Consider the following 23478-nt stretch of genomic DNA (forward strand, 5'->3'; position numbering starts at 1 on the left):
CCTAAAATTTTATTCTCTTCCCCCCACCTAAAATTTTATTCTCTGGGGGCCCCCACCTAAAGTTTTCTGGCTATGGCCCTGACCTCAGTTCAGGTAAGTGTCTTGGTTGATTTCTAAAGCTAATATTTGTGTTCTGTTGAAAGGTACACTGAAGTTTGAGTGCAGATCAAGGAAAATACCCCCAAAGAGTGGTCTTGCATAATCTGTTACAAACATGTAACAGATTATGCAAGCATGAAACAGTAGTTTTCCCACATATCTCAAGATTCCCCTCCTCCAGATGTGCTTTAGGACTGTACTAGCTATATAGTGAACATTTTCTTTCCATAAAATTTGCTGATCAGAAAAAAAATCTTCATAATTTTTCTCTATATGTAAAAACACAATTAGCATATTCAGTTAACTGACACTTGTTATATTTAATATAGGTTAACTTTCTGAAGCTATGCTGGCATTGCTTTGGATGACAGAACCTACATAACACACACCAAGATTTTGGAGTTTGCCATTATTGTTTAATATAAAACCATATGCATACATTGAAAAGATTGTATTGTGGACAATTGAGAGGTATCAAAACTTTTTTTTTTAGTGTGACATGTGAAGATATACAGTTAATTCTGTAGGTATTGATCCTAGAAATGTACAGCCTTCTTTTGATATGCTCACTACCAGTAAAACCAGTAATAGTGATGCGTGTATAAGTTTTTCTTCTGGATAACTTTTATAAGAGTAAAGCTTTTAAAATATGCTTTTTAGATTCTGGCAAGCTTATGTTTCCTTGTTCCCAGCATACAGCCTTGTGTTTATTGCTAAACAAATAACTTACATGTCTCCTGCATCGTATTTTAAAATATTGTTAAAACTCAAACACAGAAGAGAGGTAATGATTTTTTTTTTGCATTTAAGAGAAACAAATCAATGCAGTCCCTAATTCCTATTTAATTTACTCGTGCCTATTGAGAGGTTTAATATGTAAATCCTGTTGAAATGAACGAAAATCGAATTGAAATATTGCTCAGTGAATTATGAGCAATGGAAATGGTCATGTAACAAGACAAATTCATCCTCTAGAAATGAGTTGTTGTAATTCAAAAATTGCAGCATCCAGGACTAAAATAATAATGTAACACTTTGCACTATTACTTTGTTCTGTACAGCTTTTTCCTAATCTTGCATAGAGTGATCAGGCAAAACTTTTTAAAATTATTCAGAAACTAAAGGGTATATATTAAGAGGTCATTGTTTACAAAAAAAATTGTTAAAGCAACATTTTGGTTTTGCTTATGTCATATAAAAACACCAGAAAATACTCTCAGACTTAACTTGTAGATCTTATCAGATTTGTGGAGTTTGATGAAAGCTTCAGTGGGTTACATTTACCCAAGATTTAAAAAAAAATTAATTGCTGTAAATACTATTCCCTATATCATTTTTAAGTATATGAAAAGATTTAAAAATATTTACCCCAAATGCAGTACAAAGTAAAAGACTGAAATCAATCACACTCAGTAACTGAGAGATTCCACAGAAGTATGCCACATGAGGGCAATGAAGTGAAGAGAAAGAACATTAGGCATTATTGTTTTGAACTGATCTGTTATGTCTTTTACATATATAACGATATCCACTCTGCAGTTAAGTTTCCAGTATTTGGCTTTAATGGTTTGCAACAATTTTAACAGGTAACAGGTCATATATAGTTGAAATGCATCTGTGCATCTATTTGTAATTTCCAATTTGTATTGCAGACCGTTCATAGATACATCGGAAAGTGGATGGCTGGATTTCCCAATATTGTACAGGATTACTGAACAAACTCACTCCTGAATAAGAAGCCTTTTTGGTGTTGTATCCAGGAGGGCAAAAATCATTGGGGCCAACTGCAGCAATTTTGTTGTTATGAAGGTACACCACCTGAAAGTTATAAACATTATAGAAATCAGGAAATTGAACTATTATATGACAATAAGCTTGCAGGAAATATATATATGTTTTGTACATGGATTTCCAAATGTTTGTGCTGAAAACACTTTGAAGCTTTATCCCATGAGTTCCCACTACACTCAGCCACACTCTGTCCACACAGCAAAAGGTAAGCTCCCCACCTTTCTTTTTTATGTTGGTCTCTGCTGTCACAATGTGATTATCCCAAAATACCAGGATGCAGAACTTTCCCAGATGTTCTCATCTATCCTTAATGAGTCTTCAGTTTTCCACACACCTCTAAATGCTAAATACTTAATAATCAGTTGCTTCAAGCCTCTTTGAACAGGCAGAAACAGAAATCATTGGTTGGGATAAAAAAGATAATAAGTTTGAAAACTGAAGGACAAAGGGGGTGAGGGTCAGCCCCAGGAGGCCTTTAACCTCTCATCCCCCTAACACTAGTATACCACCCCACCTGCTGGGCTCCACCTGAAATCTCACCCCAGTTGAGGGGTGGAATGGAGTGGCATTATAAATTAAAAGATAACCTGAAACCAAAGGTCTCACCCCACTCCTCCAGCACTAGGAAACCATTCCACCTGTTGGGCTGCCTGTAAATCTTATCCCAGTTGAGGGATGGAATGGAGTGACATTACAAATTTAAAGAAATTTAAAGGTCCATAGCCTTTCAATGCACACAAAGATTTCTGAATAACCTGGTGGTGACCCTATTCTCTTCATCACTGAGAAATGCTTTTTCTATTATTTCTGTGTAATACTTTCTGAAAGTGAGAAAAGTGGGGAAGAAGATGCTCACCATTGCTGTTGGGCCTGGCTTGGCTCCCCACTCTCCCTTGCTAAGCCCAATGCAATTTCTCCTAACAATCTCTGCTGCCATCAGTGGGGCCCCTGCAGCACCCAGCCACCACCTGAAGCAGGTACATACATTGTCTGCAAAGACAATGCTGATTGTGTTCAAATCTTTCTGCAAACCTGACAGGTCCCTCATGTTTGCAGAACTGTTTTTTTCCCCTTTGTGGTCCCTTATTCAAAGATATTGATATCTACAAATGCGGTCATTTCACTATTAGAATATAATATCTTTTTAAAATATAAATTCTAAAATGTTAAATAACTTACAATATAAAATATATTGTAAAATTACTATATGCTGTCTTTTGTTGCTTCTCTTCCCACATGAACCATTTGTTTGGTGTATAACTGAAGCTTTACATTGTAAATTAGTGAACTATAAAGTACTGTTTACTGCCTAATAAAACTTCCTCTAAATTTTTGTATAACTGCTAGTAGTGTTTGTTATGTGTTAGAAAACCAATATGTCTGATTAAAATGATATGTTTTACTTTACCTGTATATATTTGTGCTCTCCAAGTCCACCTGGTACTTTGTCAAGTTCATTGTTGTTTAAATGGAGCTCTCTCAAATGAGGCACATTAACTAAGGTACCATTATCCACACTAGAGATGCTGTTGAAACCGAGGCCAAGTCTACAAAAGAAAAAATGCACAAACTGTATTCCAGAAACTTTTTTCATCACCAGCAGTTTGTTCTTACAGATTCATAAAACATACTTTTATGCCTTGTAATGTAAGTATGGCTTCTCTGGAGTTATTTATTTTGTGTTATTTGTATTCTATATCCATGATATAAAAATATGGCAAGATAATGCACAAGATGCTATACTGAAAACATGGGCTACTCAGTTCCATTACAGTTTTTCCTCATGGCTGAATTTAATCCTCCATATTCTGAAGATGAATTGAAAGGTGCTCTGCAACTCTCAATTTGCAGATTTCCCCAAAGCTCTTTTCAAGAACCAAGAAATTAACAATCAATATTTTCAGAAGGGGGGGGGGCACAGAAACCCAGCCTGGGGAGGCAGCAGCAAGCCTATCAGTCTTCAAGTCAACTTTCAATGGTATTGGAATCACTCAGAGCGCACATAATAGAACAGGGAATAGTCAGGATATGAGGATTGCGAAAAGGACAGGAAGAAGAAGCCCCGGGGTGGGGGGGAGGATACAGGAGAAAATGAAGTCAACTATACAAGCCCTTGTGGCTTCCCAATTATGCAACTGTGCCCAGACCAGCAGCTGGCATTTATTTATTTGTTTGTTTGATTGATTTATAGTCTGCCTTTCTCATAGTGACTCAAAGCAGATTACACATAGTGCATCAGTACAATCAATAAAATGGAGCATTCAATAACCAATGCATTTGAATTTCAGAAGTATGGAACCACCAGAAAGAACTGAAGCATAGTATAAATGTTAACAGGACACAATAAGCAATACAAAATTTACATAATAGGACCTACGTATAGTAACTATACACAGCAGGATAGACCATAGTCCCTAACAATTTTTTCTACACCACAACCGTATTTCATGTGTAGAAAGCCCTTTTGAATAATTCAGAGAGATGCTTCATGTGGTAGATGGGCACTTCTGTCAAACAATCGCCCTTATAAGGTCTCAAATTTTCCCTCCAACCTCCCTATGAATTTTCTGTTTCCCATCTGATAACCAGGTAGCCTTTAGGTAGTGCGTCACTCTTCCTATGCGGCAAATCAACTTTCATTATAATGCCATTGTCCCAAAATATTACTGTTTAATACTTTGGCAGCTTACACCCCAAATAAAGAACAGTGATGGAGGAGGGTTTGTACCTCTGTGAATTCTCCCTCAGAAATAATTTTATTTTTTATTTTACTTTATTAAATTTATATCCCACCCTCCCCACAAGTGGGCTCACCTAGGGACACTGAAAGTTGAAACAGAAATAAATTTATTGGAATAAACTGGTAAGGGTTCGAAAGCTATATTTACAAGTGAAATTTGGTTAGGTTTGGTAGGTTTGGTAGGTTCAAATATATATCCAAACTGCTTTTATACAATGCTAGAGAGTTATTTTATCTGGTTTATTTTGGTTTGATGTTGTTATAGACGTGTCACCACTTTTACTGTGATACAGAGTTTACTAGAGTCCCTTATATCTTCTTTTTAACTTGTTCCTGGATGGTCACACACATTTGAGATTTTATTATACTTTAACCCTATGTTTTTAGACTGGGGTTTTCCTCTCTCTGCCCTCTCTACTTCTGCCCAGACTGTTATTCTCTTCTCCTTAAGAGCTATAACCTCTTTTGACTTGCTTGAGGAACTTCTGTGCCTCCTCAAAACTTTCATCTAATTCCTGTCTTTCAGAACAGTCTCTGTAAACTGGTTAATAGGCTTCCATACTGAGAATGACTAATTCCCCACTCAAGTAATGTTTCTTTGGCCCTTTCTGCATACACAGCTTACTTTTGATTTTCATTAAATTCAAGTCTGTTGGGGTTTACTTCACTCTGCATCTTTTATTTTCTCTCCAATTTCTGTTGGGAATTGTGGAGTATATATTCATAAAAATGAGAAAAACCAGATAGTGTTGCAGGGTAGTCTCTCCTGATTGGTTAGTTTCTCACTGAACATGTCTTTTGAAATACAAGATTCTTCCAGCTGCATTTACAATGAGGCTGCCATTAGAGTTCTCCCCACCACCACCACAACCAGTTTATCAGTAGTCAAGAAGTTTAACACTAATCCAGAATGGCTAGAGAAAAAAAAATCATTGGCAGGGACTGCTTTAAAAATTTGGTGAGAGGAGATGCCGACCACTTGGCCAGAGAGGCAGCAGGGAGACAGCAGCCACTTGGTGGAGGAGGTTCATGAGAGTGGATATGGAGACATTAATGTTTTGGAAATGAGATGACAAAATAGGCTTGCCAAGTCTGACTCCAGAAATATCTGGGGACTTTGGGGGTAGAACCAGGAGGCTTTGGGGGTGGAGCCAGAAGCAAAGGTGTGGCAAGTATGATTGAACTCTGAAGAGAGTTCTGGCCATCACATTTAAAGGGACCATGTTCTTTTTAAAAGCCTTCCCTCCATTTGGAATAATGAAGGATAGGGGCACCTTCTTTGGGGGCTCATAGAATTGGACCCCCTAATCCAATTTTTTTTGAAACTTGTGGGGGTGTTTTGTGGAGAGGTGCCAGATTCCATGCTGAATATTTGGTGCCTTTACCTCAAATAATACCACCCCCCAGAGCCCAAGATATCCACAGATCAATTTTCCATTATACTCTATGGGAATTGGTCTCCATAGAGGATTATGGAGTGTCCAGCAGACATTCCCCTCCCCCCCTACTCATTTTTTTATAACCTTGAAGTGGGGGGAGGGCTTCCAAACCAAGGGGATCATCTGCCCCCAACTGGTATTGTGAACCCTATGACAAAAGGGGAAGATCAGATGTTGAGATGGATCAGACTTTTTTTAAAAAAAAACAGGCTGCTACTGCCCCAGAGCAGGTTCCACAGCATTATCCTCACATTTAAATTTTGTAGTGAGAGTAAATTTAAAATAAAATCTTTTCTCTCCAGAAAACAAAATTGCCCCAAAGGGGAATCAAACAAACAACCTTGCTGTTAATAGCACGGTTAACTGGCTATTCCTCCAAACAAGTCAGTCAAATGCAATTACTTTCCTAATCTCCACTATTTCAAAAGACATGCCTAGTGCAAAACTGACCAGTAAGGAGAGACTAACTAGTCCGTGAGGGGAAGGGAAGGAAAAGTCCAAACCCGGAAACTGCAACTAGTGCAGAATGTGTATGCTTTTGAAGGCTTGGAAGTGAACTAAAAGCATAAATTGTCACAAAAGGACTCTGAGAAGCCCAGGGCAAGGGGGAAGCAAATTGAAAGTGGGCTCAGAGCTGAAGGGGTGGGTGGGGGGAATCAATGCAGAAAGAAAAACAAACTGTGATTGGAATGCACAGGGGAATGTAGAAGGAGGGGGGACTCACAATTGTGATGCACAGTGAACGCAAAGGAAACAGAGGTTCAGAAAAGGCATGTGTTTCACACAATGATATTTCTTTCCACTACTTGAATAGGTGTGGTTCTGACTCTCTCTCTTTTTTTTTTTTTTGCCAAACTCACCATCTCCATGCTAAGTCTGTTATTTGCAGCAGCCACAACCCACTTGCTCTGCTACAGACAGAGCTTATCAGTCCGGCTTTCGTCCAGGCCATGGGATAGAGACAGTGCTGGTTGTCCTAGTGGATGACCTCCAGCGACATCTGGATTGAGGCAGCTAGGTGGTATTGATGTTGTTAGACCTATCGGCTGTGTTCGATACGGTCGACCATCAGTTGCTGAACCCCCGCCTCACCGACGCGGGGATCCAGGGGTTGGCCTTGCAATGGTTTTCCTCTTTCCTTGATGGTCAGGGACAAAAGGTGGCAATTGGGGGTGAACTGTCCCAGAGGCACCCGCTTAATTGTGGGGTGCCACAGGGGGCGTTTCTCTCCCTGATGTTATTCAACATCTGCATGTGCCCCCTTGCCCAGATTGCCCGGAGGTATGGGTTGGGCTGTCACCAATATGCTGATGACACCCAACTCTATCTACTAATGGACGGATGGCCTTACTGTGTCCCCAAAAACCTAGACCTGGCGTTGCAAGCTGTGGCAGGCTAGCTCAGGCTGAGTAGGTTGAAGTTGAACCCAGTGAAGACAGAGGTCCCTTGCCTGAGTCATGGCGGTCTGGGTAGGGAAATCCCCCTACCAGCATTTGATGGTGCACTATTGCAAATGGCGCGCAAGGTCAAGAGCTTGGGGGTGCTGCTGGAGCCTGCCCTGACAATGGAGGCCCAGATACAATCACTGCTAAATCCACTTTTTTTCATCTTAGGCGGGTGAAGCAGTTGGTCCCTTTCCTGGAGCGTGGTGACCTAGCAATGGTGATCCATGTGATGGTCACCTCAAGGTTGGACTACTGTAATGCCCTCTACATGGGGCTGCCCCTGTGCTGAACCCAGAAACTGCGACTAGTGCAGAATGCAGCAGCCAGGCTGTTATTGGGGCTCCCTAGATGGGAGCACATACAGCCGGGGCTGCGGGAACTGCACTGGTTGCCAATAGTGTACCAGATTCAGTACAAGGTGCTGGTCATTACCTTTAAAGCCCTATATGGCCAAGGACCTGCCTACCTTAGGGACTGTCTCTCCCCATATATTCCCCAGAGGGTACTGCGATTTGGTTCTCAAAATCTATTGATAGTCCCCGGGCCAAAGGAGGCCAAACTGAAAGTTACTAGAGAAAGAGCCTTCTCAATCTCAGCCCCCCATGCATAAATGGCTTATAAATGGCTGTACTTATAATATATATTGTTTTAATTGTTGAAGTACCTGTGTTGTGAGCCGCCCTGAGCCTGCTTCGGCGAGGAGGGCGGGATACAAATTAAATATTATTATTATTATTATTATTATTATTATTATTATTATTATTATTATTATTATTATTATTATTATTATTATCATCATCATCATCATCATCATCATCATCATCATCATCATCAGACACTTTCTCACTGTAAACCCTCCTCCCAGGATCCCACTGTTTCCCACCAACTCCTTCCCACTTGAATTTGTTTAAACAACTCAGTGTTCCATTTTACAGTAAGCAGCCTTCACCCAATCAGAATGAGCTCCATGAGATGTAAGTTTTTTCAGCTAGCTCACCCTTTAAGCAGTACTGCTTAAAGCCTACATTTACTTGCTGTCCGTCACACTACCAGAGATAAAGTAGGAGGGGCAACTGAAGATGGAGGAAGGAGAAAAAGGTAGGTTAGCTGGTGGGTGGGGAGGAGAGGTAGGAAAGAACATTTTACATAATATTGTGAAGTCATATAAAATCATTATTACTTAGCCAAATTGTTAAGTCCATTTAGACTATCTGCATCAATCTTGCTGATTTTGTTGCCATCAAGATGAAGTTCTGTCAGAGATGGGGGAAGACCTGCAATAAAATATTGTGACAATAAAGGAATACTGGTCCTAATTATAATATTTTACACTGGCACTGGGCTTACACTTTGGCTTAGAAGAACTGTACAGTTGGTTTGCGTTGCCTCAAAAGTGTAGATGTCAGTAATGCATTTGCTTAACAGGCAGTGCTATTGTAAAGTTTGGTATAGTCTTGATACAAATTTAACCCATGAAATCTTCTCAGTGCCTTCCAATATTCCAGTGCCTTGAGATGTGTGTGTGTATATTTAATTACTTTAGGGAATGGGAAAGTCTCCTGGCTCCACCCCCCAAAGTCTTCAGGCTCCACCCCAAAGTCCCCAGAAATTTTCTGAGTTGGACCTGGCAACCCTGCCTCAGACTCCACTACAACATTTCCAGGAACTTTCCAACTTGGAGCTGGCAATCCTGGCCAGGTCAGGTCCTGATGAGTTCTCTCTTTTACTGCCTTTTACTGATAGAACTAAGCCTGGAATCTGTGGTTGCCTAGCAACAGCCACTGAAGGAATCTATCACTTATAGTCGAGGCCAGTGCATCTCAGTAGGCTAAGAAGGCAGCTGCCTAGGGTACCTCCTGGCCATAGGGGTGGACCAGTTCTGCCATGAATGCCTCAGAGTGTCTGCAGCATCCTGCCACTCTCAGGAAGGCAACAGCAGTGGGGCAGTGAGGACCATGGCAGCGCGTGCACTCCTCAGAATGTGCTCCTCACTGTGCATGCACTGCCCAGCCACTTTTGTCTTTTTGTCTTCAGAAGCACAAACCTGGGGAAGGTGAGAGTGGCGGGGTAGCACAATGTGCAGTTGGAGGTGCTTGAAGCCTTGCTTGCTGAGCTGCCCTCACTGCTGTGGGGACGGGGTGGGGATGGGAACCTAGGGCACCAGAAACCCTGGTGCAAGGCCTGCTTATAGTTACAGGTGCTCCTTTCATCATTTTAACCTCTTGTGTGTTTGTTTAGATTTCAAATGTTATGCAAATCTGTGGCCCTTTTCAGCTTTGTAAAAAGATCTGTCTTTTGTGTTCACAGTTCTGATCACTGCATTTAAGTGTCCTCAGATTTCACTTTAGTATATAGCTGCCTAAGTCTTAACAGCAGAATTTAAGGCAACTATTAATACAGATAGAATTATTCTTGCAACTTTAAATAAATGGGTTTTTTAAAACATATATTTATTTCTAATTCGCCTTCATTGCTAGAAAGTTCAGCCCCCTGAATACAGATATACTATTCAGAATTCAACCTCTCTCAGCTTGTGCATATATTTACTAATAAGGTCAAGTATGTTGTGCTTTCAAGTTCTAAAAGTAAAGTAATAATTTATTCTAAGGGGGTTTATATATTTAAAATGATGATGCTTCACATAGTCTTCCAAATAGTGTTCTTACCTTTAGGGACAGAAGTTATGTTGGTATCTGAAATACGGATGTAGGAGAGTTTCTTCATCCCTTGAAAAGCTCCATTTTCTATACCTGAGCTTTTTAGTGGGTTAGTGCCTAGTTCTACAAAGAAAAAAAATCTGTGAACTTTGTAGTCATAGCAGTTACTTTAATTTAACTAAAAATCATTATTTCTCCAAAGTCTGTTCAATTTCATTGTACTTTGAAAAACAGCTTTGTGTTTAGGAGTAATTGTAGGAGTTCTGGAAATATTTTCAATGCATTTAGAAGGGTTTAATTGGTTTAAGATGCTACTGAAGAAGAGTTACACTTTTCTAAAGTCCATTGAAGAGCTCTGCTTAGGACTGCAATATCAGTTATATACAGACAGTAGAAGTATACGGTAGTTTTCCTTTACTTGATTGTATTCTCTTCTTTGCAGTATTCTGTGAAACACACTCTATGAAAGATATGTGAAGTCAGGGCATACTTGAGAAATGAAATGAATATGGACTTAATATTTGATTTTTATTCCTGCCCCTACCTTTTCTATGTGGAGTGTTATTAGCAAGTAGTAGCAGTGGCAGCAGCAGCAGCAGCAGAAGTAGTAGCAGCAGTAGCACTAGTAGTAGTCATAATAGTTGTAGTCAGACTTCTGGGTTCCGTCGCCTTGAACTCTGTGGGGGTCCGTGGAACTTGTCTTTTGCGGCCCCCCTGAATCGGGCTGCTAGAGAGGTGCCACAGATGTGGCACATCTAGGGGAGACCCTGGAGGAATTTCCTTTCGGCATGGGGCTTTTGCAGGGAGACAGGGAGACAGCGGCAGCTGTTCCTGTCCTTCTTGTGTGCTCCAGTGCTCCACGGCCAGGATCGCCATTATGGCAGAAAGAGGTGAACACCCGACCACTTGCGTTCTTTTCTGCTAACAAGCCTTTGATGCATTGCTTTCCTACCTCAAACACAGCAATTCTACTCTGCAAGTAAGTTTGCTTTTCATACCATCGGCTAATTGGTTGTTTTACATAACAACAAATGGGTCAGTTCAAAGGAAGGGAGAGAGGTGAATTCCCCCCTCCCACTTTCCTGTGAATCCAGCTTCCAAAAGATAAAAAGAACAACTTTGAATGCCAGCAACAATCTGAATTTGACTGAATATAGATACTTAAATTGACCCAGATTATGATTGAATAAGTGATAAAGAGACTATTATTTGGTTATAGTTTGGTCTGAATAAATGAAATATGTTCCAAAGAGATTGGTATTTGTCGTCTGAGTGCAATTGAAATGGCAACAATCAAGATATACGGCTGGTGGAGATTTGGAAGGATAGACTAACTGGATCTCCGAGTTACTTTTCAACTTTGATTATTAGACTGAGTTATTCTGTAGAGTAAAATGGCATCACAAAGCAAAATGTTTCATAAAAAAGATACAATGGATATCATATTTTCTCTAAAGCAGGTCCTTGGTTTATTAACAGAGTTCATAAAAAAGCAAATGGGAGCTTTTATGTTGAAAGCTAGCGAAAACTTGAATCCACATGGGCAGAGTGACGAAAAGATCTTGGTGATGTCTGTGGAGTTGGAAATGGAAAAAGATCTATCGGGAAACGAAAAGAAGAAAACTAAAATGGAACCTTATGGCACAGTTACTAAGAAGACCGGAAGTTAAGGCTGTTTGAAGTTTTTTTGAAAGGATCTAATGGCGTGGGATTTTTACTATCATTACCGGGTGCTTGCATTAAGGAGAGAGGATGCACATTTCAACAAAAAAATCAAAACTTTCAGGAAGAAGGGATTTTAAATTGTTTTCCCTCTCTGTAGGTAACTGGATAGTATGGAACTCTCAGCAAGAGATGAGATTTTAAAAGGCAAAGTGAGATCTTTGGAACATAATAGGTTTGTTCCTCTCTGATTAATATGGGCATAAGAGCTAAAGGATTGAAAAGTTCTGAAAAGAAATTTAGATAAATAAACAGTTAACTTGGATTAATTTTTAAGAAGACAGACAACACAATTATTTTGTAACCTGGTAGATCTGCTCTTAATATGATTGTTTGGAGAAATTGCTTATATTGAGATAGATAAATTAATATGCTCCTTGTTTACCATTTTTCTTTATCTCTCCACTTTTTATGTTATTTTAAATTTGATCTTTTTTTCTATCCGTTTGAAATATGTAAGTTAGAAGGATAAATAAATATTTGTTTTTTATGCCTATCTAAATGATGACATTGTTAAAATAACAAGTCAGTTTGTATTTTTAATATGGTTAAGCTTATCCAGTTAGTTCTGTGTTGAGACCTTGGTGATTTATATATATATATATATATATATCTTTGTTTGCTGAAGAATAGCTCAGACTTGTATTTTAAGTAATAGTTTAGTAAAAAGTGCACAATGGAAGACAGTAGAATATAAAGGGAAAACTCAATACTTGCAAGTAGAAAGGATTAGGTATTTTGTTTTGAGGTAAAAATGTAACTGATATATTTGCAGCTTTCTCTGTTTCTGATCTCTCACTGTATTTCTCCGTCCCTCTTGATGTTTCTGTACTTGTGCTTATGCTTTTTCTTTTTGTAGTTAAAATTAATAAAAATTATAAAATCCATAATAGTTGTAGTCATCGTTATAGTAGTCATAGTTGTAGTCATAGTTATACTAGTAGTGGGGGAAAGGGATCATAAAGTGACACATAGAAAAACATGCAAAGGAAAGTATTTTCCTGGTTCCATATATCAGCAGTTTAGCACCTTACTGACCCCTGAATAAACCACGACACAGTTATTGCCAGTTACACTTGCTCACTTTTTTGGGCATGCAGCCATCTATTGTTGCACCATCCCCCGAGAGTGTCTATATCAGCTGTCCAGGTAGGTTGCTGGACTTTATCATAATAAACTGAGACCTATTTCGCACTCACCCTACGCCGCTCTCACATTCATCTTCTCAGTGTGGCGTCCTTCTGATTCCCCACTATCTGCCCTGGGGCTTCAGCAAAGATTGGCATTTAAGCACAGCAAACAGAAACCGCTAAAAACCAGTTTCTGTTTGCTGCACTTGAACACTGATCTTTGCTGCAACCCCAGGGCAGATAGTGGGAAATCGGAAGGACGCCACAGTGAGAAGACGAACGTGAGAGTAGTGTAGGGTGAGTGTGAAATCGGTCTGGCTTTTTACATTGTAACAGAAGCTTCTTACCAACTTTATTTATAAGCTGTGATGCATACCTACAACAATCACATTGTTCAATCCACTGAAGACAGATTTCTTTATTTTGTTGATTTCATTCTCGTGTGCTCGAAGCTCTTGCAAGCTTTTGGGCATGTTTTCTGGAAGCTCCTTTAAGCTGTTCTTAGAAAGGTAAAGTCTTTCCAGTTTTTTCAGTGGAGCAAAAGCGTTAGGACTGATTTTGCTGATTTTGTTATTAACAAGGATCAATGCCTATAAAAAGGGAAACAGTAAAGTAAAATATTTTGTTAATGTCACTCAGAAATATAGTATCAAAGGGGAAATACATGTATGCAACAAAATACTTATCCTTCAGGATCTTCAAGCTATCAGATTCTCAACATGGCCAAATTTATAAAGACTGGAGCCAAGAACAGACAAGACTGAGCTTTCTGTAAACCCAGGTTTATGGATGGATGGCCTCTCAATAACCATTGTGGGAGTTGCTAGGCAAACATAACAATATTGCTATAGTTCAAACCAGGGCTTGAATTCAGCAGGAGCTCACAAGAGCACAGCTCCTGAACCTCCAGCCAGAGTCTGCATGCAGTGGGGAGTTCTCTCCCCGCTGCACACAGATCCCAGTGCATATACAAATGAGATATGCTACTGAGCTCCTGCACCTTTTTTTCTACAAAATTACTCCTGGCTCAAACCTTGCTGTCATTAAAAAATGGGGGCAGGGCCTTTTCCAGGGTTGCTTTGGCCCTTGAGGGAGTATGTAGCAGGGCCAGGTTTGGCAGCAACAACCCAACTTGCATAAGTTGCAACTGAGCCACCACCTATAACTGTTTATGATTAAATTGTATTGTTTTATTTCTATGATATGTTTTAATTGTTTTTTATATTGTTTTTATAATGTTATCCACCCTGAGCCCTTTCTGGTATAGGGCAGATATATAGGCAGAATGAATGAATGAGTCCAGACTTGGCTGCTTGCTAGTATTCAACACCAACCACCACATGAAAGGCAGTATTGTGTAGTAGTTAGAATTTCAGACTAGGACCTGGGAGACCCAGGTTCAGTTCCGCAGTCTGCAGTGGAAGCATGCTGGAGGACCTTGGGCCAGTCACACATTCTTAGCCTAACTGAACTCAAAGAATGATGTAAGCTGCATTTGGCTCCCACTGTAGAGCTGAAGATGGGGTGCAGATTTAAAAAAAATAGGTTGTCTGATGAATGGGAAGAAGACAAGGAAGCAGGAAAAGGTGACGATACAGGGGCTGCCAGAAGAACAGGTAAAGAAAATAGTGTGAGGAGGGGGGATAGGGGTAAAATGAGCTGCCTTCTCCAAGTCCTTGCTGGTTCCCCATGATGCAACTGGGCACAATGCAGCAGACAGTACTAAGCAACTTGGCCATAGTTTTCCCATATGAAGCCTGCTGAGGAAGGGTATGAGGGAAAGATGAAAACAGGTGGGTAGATAAAATTAGGTTAATTGGAAGGTGGGGAGAAAAAAAGAAGAGTAACTATTGGGACTTTCAAGAAAGCAAAAGAGGAAATAGTGGGGGAGGGTTAGAAGAGACACCTCCTGAATCTACTTTTGGGTCCCCCAGTTATCAATATATCTAATTCTCAACATGGCCAAATCTGTAGTCACTTAAATCCAGAAACTGAAGCCATGAACAGACAGGACAAAACAGGTCTTTCTATAAACCTGAAAAATGCCCTAAGTTTGCAGAAATCTTTGAAACCTTAAAAAAAAAAACCTCTAAAACAAGCAGCACCCGTAGCTTTAAGAAATGAGTGCCCTCAGTGCCTGTTGCTAGGCCACAACAGCAGTATTATCAACCTATAAGCCTTGGTCTCTGTCAGTAAAAAGGCAGATGGGAAGACTCTTTCCAGAGCTGTCTTGGCCTTTGAGGGAGGTCTAATCAGGGCCAGGCCTGGCAGAAGCAATCAAACAACTTGCTGCCACCTGATTTAAATACCCAGCTGCTTGCTACAATAGCCACCCAAGTGTGGTGTAGTGGTTAGAATTTCAGACTAAATCTGAGAAAAAATATGAACAATATTAAAACAATATTTAAAATATATACTACAAAACAATTAAAAACAATTGAACGGACCACATTCATAATTAAAACACATCATAGTGCCTGGCCTCAAAATTCTGTTTGCCATGAGATCTCTATCAGATACTTAGGTCAAAGGAAAGTGAAAAAGTGAGAATGTATGTTTTCAAGAGACCTCACTTTTTCTCCCAGAGATTTCTAGGCTCCCATAGCCTCTGAATTTGACTATTATTATTATTCCATTCCCCTAAAACAACACCTCAGAAGCCTTTTCCAAGGCTATGTTGTCATTTCCTTTTTCTGCACTTTTTCATTGGCCATCAACTTACTGATTATGCCTCTCTTTCCATCAAATAAAATGTTAGTTACTAGTTGCCTAGTTTCAGAAAGCAAGGAATTGCACTGTAACTGGTCAGTATTTCTGTTGTGACCAAGGTAGAGTGGCAAGGACTGGAACTGGTATGAGAAATTTTAACCCTGCTGAGTCATGGTTCTTATATCTGAGAAGGTTGATAGGAGATACATCTGTCTTTGCCATCTGACATGTGCTCACAGGCCAAGTTGAATACCAGACAATCAAGTGTGTGCATCTACACATACTCATATACCCACTTGGCATTCCTCATTCTTAGCTTCACTTTCAAGTTGGAGTCTCAGCCATAACATATGCAGTATTAGCATGTCACTGCAGTAGCCAGTCAAAACAAAGAATGGTGATAAGCTGTCTCCAAACACTGCATAGGTCAATGTTGTGTGTACATCCAGTACCATTTTTAAACTGGACAACAGTATACTCACAGTATAAATTTTCACGCCATGCTTAACACATGACAGACTTCCCCCTAGTACTGAACATTATTGTTTAACATCTGCATGCACCCCCTCACCCAGTTGGTCTGGTGATTTGGGCTGCATTGTCACCAGTATGCTGATGATACCCACTTCTATCTGTCATTGGACAGCTGCCTGGACTCTTTCCCAGAGAATTTGGACAGGGCTCTGAATGCCATGGCTGGTTTCAACTGAGTCAATTGAAACAAAATCCAACAAAGAGGAAGGTCCTGTACCTGAGTGGGTGGTGGATTTGGGAATCAGGCTCCCTGTTTGGGATGGGCACTGTTGGTGCTTGCCCAGAAGGTGAGGAGCCTAAGGGTGATTCTGGATTTCTCACTTTTTATGGAGGCCCAAGTCACCACAGTTGCCAGGTCAGCCTTTTATCATCTCCAGAAGATCAGGCAATTGGTTCCTTATCTCTTTCCCCTGAACTTGGCTACTGTGACCCATGCAATCATCACTTCCAGGCTTGATTACTGTAACTCACTTTATGCAGACTTACCCCTGAGACTGATCTGGAAACTCCAGCTAGTGCAAAATTCAGCAGCACACCTGCTGATTGCGACATCTGTGCAGACTGCGTGTTCAGCTGGTGCTACGCCAATTGCACTAGCTACCAACTGAGTACTGGATCTGTTTCAAGGTGTTGGTATTGACCTTTGAAGCTCCATGCAGCCTGGGATCACCTCTCTCCATATGTGCCCTGGAGTACCTTGTGCTCAGTGCACCATCATTTGCTGGTTGTCCCTGGTCCAAAAGGATGTCCACTTTGCCTTGACCAGGACTAGCACTTTCTCTGCCCTGGCTCAAGCCTGGTAGAACATGCTTCCATCTGAGATTAAGACCCTGTGGGACCTATTACAATTTTTCAGACCCTGTAAAACTGAGCTGTTCCACCAGGCGTTCAGTTGAGGTGGTGGGTGCCCAATTATTTGGCCTTCCTTGCTGAAGCTTTCCAACCACATGCTGCCCACATTAATAATATTTCTACTGCTTCTTACTGTATGGGCCTAGTTGCTTCCAGTCATTTGAGATTGTTATAGTATCTGTCTTTTTAATTGTTTTAATTATGTATTCCTTATACTTGTGTTAATGGTTTTGAAAGATGTTGTAACCCACCCTGAGTCCACTTGCAGAGAGGGCAGGATATAAATTGAAATAAACACCCACATGAAGGAAAAATGTCCTGTGCCATAATTTATTCAACATAGATGGAGATAGGGGCAAATCTGTTAAATCTAATACATAAAGATCATGCAGCAGCTGAGATATATTTTTCATTCAGAATTAATTAAAATGTCTTTCAGTCACTCCAAAAAACACAAAGAATACCAAACCACACAGTTATTTGTGTGCAAAACTGGGGGGGGGGGGAACCAACACCTATCTCAAACCATCAACAAACCCTGAAATCTCTTCTTGTAGGATTTCTGGCAAATAACATCTCTTCTGTACAGACTTGAGCCATTACCTTCCAAAATATTGTCCCTTTGTGAGTTTCCACCAGCCTTTTTAAACAGCTTCCCCCTGCCCCCACAAGCCTCTCCCCTTTCTCCTCTCTGCCACCCATAAACTTTCATTTTTTTTGCCCATTTTCACTATGTCTTGTACAAGAGCTCACCCCAGGAATCTGTTCTCCATATCAGGCCTTAAACCCACAAACCACACTCCCTTCTGTCCCTCCACAAATGAAACCTTTTCTCAATCCTTTTTCCCTTTTTTTCATCCACAGAGGAAGTTGAGTTCTTCCCCAAATTGAGGCAGACTCCTGAAAAGGATACAAGCTGGGAACTATGGCTGCATGTTCTGGTGCACAACAGTGGCTGAGGGATCTAACCAGACTGAACGATGAGGCATGGCACAAGCATGGCACTTTTCATATGTACAATAGATTACTTGATGGGTGGTGGGAGGTGTAACCCTACCCCTTGGAAAGAAGGAATTATGGAAACTGCAAATACCAAAGGAAAGGAATGCGGCTCCCAACCAGAGGCAGGCTGCACAGCCTTGTCTCTGGGGGTCTTTGGCCCCTTCATAAGGAGGAGGACCGGGCAGGACATTATGGGAGGTGAGGGTGGAGCAGGCACGCCTTAACGGATGTCTCCGCTTCTGCCTCCCAGTCTTTGCCTCATGCACAGGGAGTGGAGAGCTTGGATGACCTTCTCCTGTCCTGCCCAGCATGGGGCCTTATGGCGCATTGGTTTTCGTGCCGCCGCAAGCAGCTGCAGTGATCCCTCAACTGAGCTTCAGAGGAAGGGGCTGTAGCTCAGTGGCGGCGGTTTCCTGGTGGCTGCAGCCGCTTTTGAGCGTCGAAGGACAGCTAGCACCCAGTTTTCAGCTGCGTGGAGGTGGCGGGAGCGCTTTTTGGCGTGGGGGCTTGCTGCTGGCTGGGTTTTTTTAGCTCAGCCAGCATTTTTCTCTGCCTTTTTGGGGGGGTTGCTCCCCCTCTGTAGCGGGGAATATCGAGGGTGTATCTGCAGTCGGAGGTGGGCACTGCAGCTTGGGTTCTTCGGCCCCTTGCTCCCCACCAATGTTCTCTTTTTGTAAACCAGCTGTCCTGGCCGTTTAGGGGGGTCTAGCTTTGGGGCCCTCTTCATTCCCCCCGTCCTGATTGTTGGGGTGGTCTGCACTGTTGCTGGGCAGGGCTGTGGCCATTTCTTCTACTTATTACTTCCCTGTTGCTGGGTGAGGCGGTGGCCATTTTCTTTGCTTATTACTCCCTGTTGCTGGGTGGGGCGACGGCCATTTTCTCTGCTTATTACTCCCCTATTGCTGGGTGAGGCGACAGCCATTTTCTTTGCTTATTACTCCCCTGTTGCTGGGTGGGGCGACGGCCATTTTCTCTGCTTATTACTTCCCTGTTGCTAGGCAGGGAGGCAGCCATTTTTTGTTAGTCTCTGCTTAGAGCCCCCCCCCCCCATTTTTTACAGGCTAGATATTGGGTTCGCTAGCCATGCCTAAGGGGCAAGGAAAATAAAAGGGAAAGAGCCCTGCACCAAAATCCCAGCCTCGCCGGCCAGTTTCTTATAAGCGCCCGGTGCCTCAGCCTATGTTGTCTGATGACGAGGATGACTCCTTTGAGCAGTCTGTATTAGCTAGGTTGGCTGCTTTGGAGGATTCTAGGGGCAAGCCCCATATTACAGAGGTTGGGGGTAAGAAGGGCATTTCATCCAAAGCTGTCAAGTCTGCTGATAGGAAATAGGTGCAAGAAGAGATTCTTAACCGCTTGTCTTCTCTTGAGAGCAGGTCCAGCCCTGTTGAGATGGATGGAGTGTCACCTCTTCCAATGGAAGTTCCTGATGTGGATGCCTGGCAAGGTGTGCAGTTTGGTAGGGGTGAGTCTGTACAATGCACTAATATAACTTGGCCCTGGGGGCCATGGGGACAGTCAGATACATTTGAGCCTGTGGCCAATAGCCAGGCTGCAGCGTTTACTAATCCTCCGTCTTGGGCTTGGGGTTTTAATTTGGCTAATCCTCTAACGTCTTGGGGTGGCCTGCCTGGCTAGTTTCCTGGACTATCCTTGGCCCCTTGTGGTGGCTGGGGTTTCCCTTATCCCTGGGGCCCATCATATTCTTCAGTGCCTGCTAAGGCCTTACCTTTTGGTGATCTGGCTCTTCCCTTAGGGGATCACTTGTTGCCAGTCACCAAGGATAAAATATTAAAGGGTGAATTTGTGGACCTTTTTTCTCTGCTCTACAGGGAGCTGGAGAAAAAGGATAGGGAAAAGGAGAAGATCAAACGACGTAAAGTTGATAGGACTTGGGCAAATTTGGTGCCCGGTTTCATTATTTACGCCGGAATAATTTCCAGGTCTCATCCATGGAGGGCCACTTCCCTTTTCCAGTATTTTGATATCATATACAAGAGCTACACCAGCTTCTGTGGCCCTGCCTGGCTCCAGGACGACAAGGAATTCAGAATGAGGGCCGTCTTGAACCCATCCCTTTAATGGGATAAAATTCAGCCACAGTTCTGGCTTCAGGTTATTTCTCCAGTGAGACCTAATCTCGGAAATAGGTCAGACAGTGGCCATGTTGCTCAGCACACAGCCGCTGCTTCTGGTTCCCATGGTAATGCGGAGCAGGTGGTTCAACCCCGCTTGCTCTGCTGGGAGTTTGGGTCGCAGAGGGTGTGTGGAAGGAAAAACTGCCCATTTAAGCACAAGTGCCCTCTGTGTGGAGGGTCTCACTCCTTTACAAATTGTTCCTGGGGTAAACCTAGGAGGGGGTTGCACAGGCAGGGCTCTGGTGGGACAAATAAGCCTTTAGGAAAAGGCCCCCTGCCCAATAAGGGTGACAGTGCTTGAGGCCTGGCTCCGTAATTATCCTAAGGTTGAGGATAGAGTTTACTTGTTCAATGGTTTTAAGTTCAGTTTCAGAATTCCTTGTCAGGGACCCAGAAAGTCATTTATGGCCAATAACCTGAAGTCAGTTATAGGTATGGAGCATATAGTTCAACAAAAAATAGGGAAAGAGTTGGCTGAGGGCAGGATGATTGGTCCATTTCCTGCACCTCCTGTGAGTTCTCTGAGAGTCTCTCCTTTGGGCATTGTGCCTTAAAAGACCCCAGGGGAGTTTAGATTGATCCACCACTTATCTTCCCTCATGGGGAGTCGGTGAACGATGCCATACCTGAGGTATTGTGTACCGTGCAGTACATATCTTTTGATGCAGTGGTTCCCATGGTAAGGTGCTGTGGGGTGGGTGCTGAATTGGCAAAATGCAATATAAAGTTTGCCTTTCGCCTTCTCCCTGTTCATCCTTTGGATTTTGAATTTCTGGGTTTCCAATTTGATGGGCCTTGCCTATGGGGTGCTCCGTTTCTTGTGCGGCGTTTGAACGCTTTAGCTCTTTTTTAGAATAGGGTGTGTGCTGTAGGGCTGGTTTAAGCAATGTGGTGCATTACCTTGATGACTTTTTGTTTGCCAGCCCCTTGGGCTCCGGCCAGTGTGCCCGCTTGCTGGCGGCCTTTACAGCGCAGTCTGAGGAGTTGGGTGTCCCTGTAGCCCATGAGAAGACAGAAGGCCCTACCCAGCAATTGACATTCCTAGGTGTTGAACTAGATTCCTTGCAGCAAACCTCTCTCCTCCCAGGGGAAAAAAATTTGAGGCTCCAGGGGATGGTTGCCGTTTTTGTTGCAGTGGAAGGCAACCTTGAAGGAGCTGCAGCAGTTAGTGGGACTCCTAAACTTTGCTTGTAAGGTGGTCGCTCCTGGTCGTCCTTTCTTGAGGAGGCTGTGTGATGCAATGGCTGGTCTACGCCAGCTGCATCATAGAATTAGAATTTCCAGATGCATACGGGAGGACCTTTTCTTGTGGCAGGAGTTTTTGTCCTCATTTAATGGTGTCTCCTTTTGGAGGGAGAATTTGAGGTTGGAAGCCGAGCTTCAAATTACATCCGATGCTGCAAGGTCCTTGGGGTTTGGCGTCTATTTTCACAGTCACTGGTGCACGGAGGACTGGCCTATGGAATGGGTAGATGCCAGGTGGACCAGGGACTTGTCCTTCTTAGAGTTCTTCTCGATCTTGGTGGCCATTTGGTTGTGGGGAAATGAGTTGGCGGACCACACAGTCCACTTTTGGTGCGACAATTTAGCTGTGGTGCATGTTATCAATTCCCTCACTTCTAAATCACCCAGGGTTATGAGGTTACTTTGGGCTTTCACACTGCAATGCCTGTGGCAGAATATTTTATTTTTTGTCAGGCATGTGCCTGGGGTGGATAATGGGGTGGCTGATGCTCTCTCTCGCAAACAGATGCAGAGGTTTCCTCAACTTGCCCCAGACGCAGATCTTCTTCCTACAAGAATGCCCCCGGAGATTGGGACGATTGGTGGGTCGAGGCCGGCAGAGTGATATCGCTATTGCTCCTAGCACTAGCAAACCAACACAAGGGCAATAAGCCAGTTTGAGAATTTTAGGAGCACCATAGGTTACAGCATGGAATGGCCTCTTTCAGTGGAGCATTTACTCCACTATTGTGTATCATTGCAGCACAGGGGCCTGGCAGTTTGATCTCCTGTAAATTAAGAGCAACCAGCTATCACCTACGCTGCCTCAAGGGCAGGAGGGTGGGCCAAGCATGAGGTGAAGACTGGGAGGCAGAAGCGGAGACAGTCGTTGAGGTGTGCCTGCTCTGCCCTCACCTCCCTTAATGCTCTGCCCGCTCCTCCTCCTTACGAAGGGGCAAAATGGCCCCCGGAGACAAGGTTGTGCAGCGTGCTTCCGGTTGGGAGCCGCATTGCCCCCACAGACAGAAGGAAGAGACGGACACAAGGCTTTGGGTAACTTAGGGCCACTTTCTTTATTATTAAATTAACAACAAGGGCTATAAACATAACAGGCAGCATGGCAGGGCCAGAGGATGAAATACCTCTACCCTACTCTAGAATTTTTCCATCTCTTCCTGTTTGGCTGTTGGAAGTGGTGTTTTTCACCTACCTCATACTGCTTGTAGAATGGATTGTGGAATTGGCTAGGGTGTGGCTGGTTTAAGTAGGCTAGTCACTTTCAGGTTGGCTGGGTTTTTTGCCTAACTTCCGTTATGCAGCTCAGTGAGCACCAATAGCACCCCAGTTTTGTGGCACAGGGTCTAGCTAAATCATTCCTGGGCCGTGCAGACTAGTTGAGTGATGAAGCAGACTGCCTTGGGTTTGCATAGATTGATCAGCCCTTCAGCCGTGCAGATGGGGGTTGGAACTCCAGGGCATAACCTTTGCTAGGCCGGCCGGGTACGAGCCATGCATTTTGGCTATACCTAGGGGCAGGGTGGCTCGCCCGTCATGTGGCAGGGGAGGGGTATTTCATCCACTGGCCCTGCCATGCTGCCTGTTATGTTTACAGCCCTTGTTGTTAATTTAATAATAAAGAAAGTGGCCCTTAGTTACCCAAACCCTTGTGTCCGTCTCTTCCTTCCATCTGTGGGGGCAAAGGAAAGGATGAGCTGATTTCACCTTCCACAGCATAACAAATGAGAGGGGAGAAAAGTGAAGTAGAGGAAGACTAGCAAGGATTACCTCCTTCTTTCCTTCCCTCCGCCTCCCCCCATCTCCCTCTCACTTCAGTAGGCCTATTAAAGTTTCTTTTTTTCCCCCAAAGTGGCAGAATTATGCTTCTTTTTTATCCTTTCCAAAATGAAAGTGCTTTCCTTCTGTGCCAGGTTTGGCCTTTACCATGGTATGATCACTGTCAACTCAGGGCAAGAGTGAATGAGGCTCCAGCCCTTGG

At 42.7% G+C, this 23478-nt stretch overlaps 1 protein-coding gene across 1 annotated transcript in view; it reads right to left on the bottom strand.

Annotated features, from left to right (window-relative positions):
• Positions 1-493: 493 nt before the first annotated feature.
• The window catches only part of DCN (decorin), an 85884-nt gene continuing 62899 nt past the window's right edge, over positions 494-23478 (bottom strand). Inside the window, exons 4-8 of the mRNA XM_060245178.1 lie at positions 13400-13613; positions 10181-10294; positions 8695-8788; positions 3299-3437; positions 494-1917 (exon numbers count right to left, since the gene is read on the bottom strand). Of these exons, the coding sequence (XP_060101161.1) occupies positions 1723-1917; positions 3299-3437; positions 8695-8788; positions 10181-10294; positions 13400-13613 (756 nt within the window). The 3' untranslated portion in view covers positions 494-1722. The remainder of the gene's footprint in view (positions 1918-3298; positions 3438-8694; positions 8789-10180; positions 10295-13399; positions 13614-23478) is intronic.

This window comes from Heteronotia binoei, chromosome 8, assembly GCF_032191835.1.
Source record: "Heteronotia binoei isolate CCM8104 ecotype False Entrance Well chromosome 8, APGP_CSIRO_Hbin_v1, whole genome shotgun sequence".
NCBI lineage: Eukaryota > Metazoa > Chordata > Lepidosauria > Squamata > Gekkonidae > Heteronotia > Heteronotia binoei.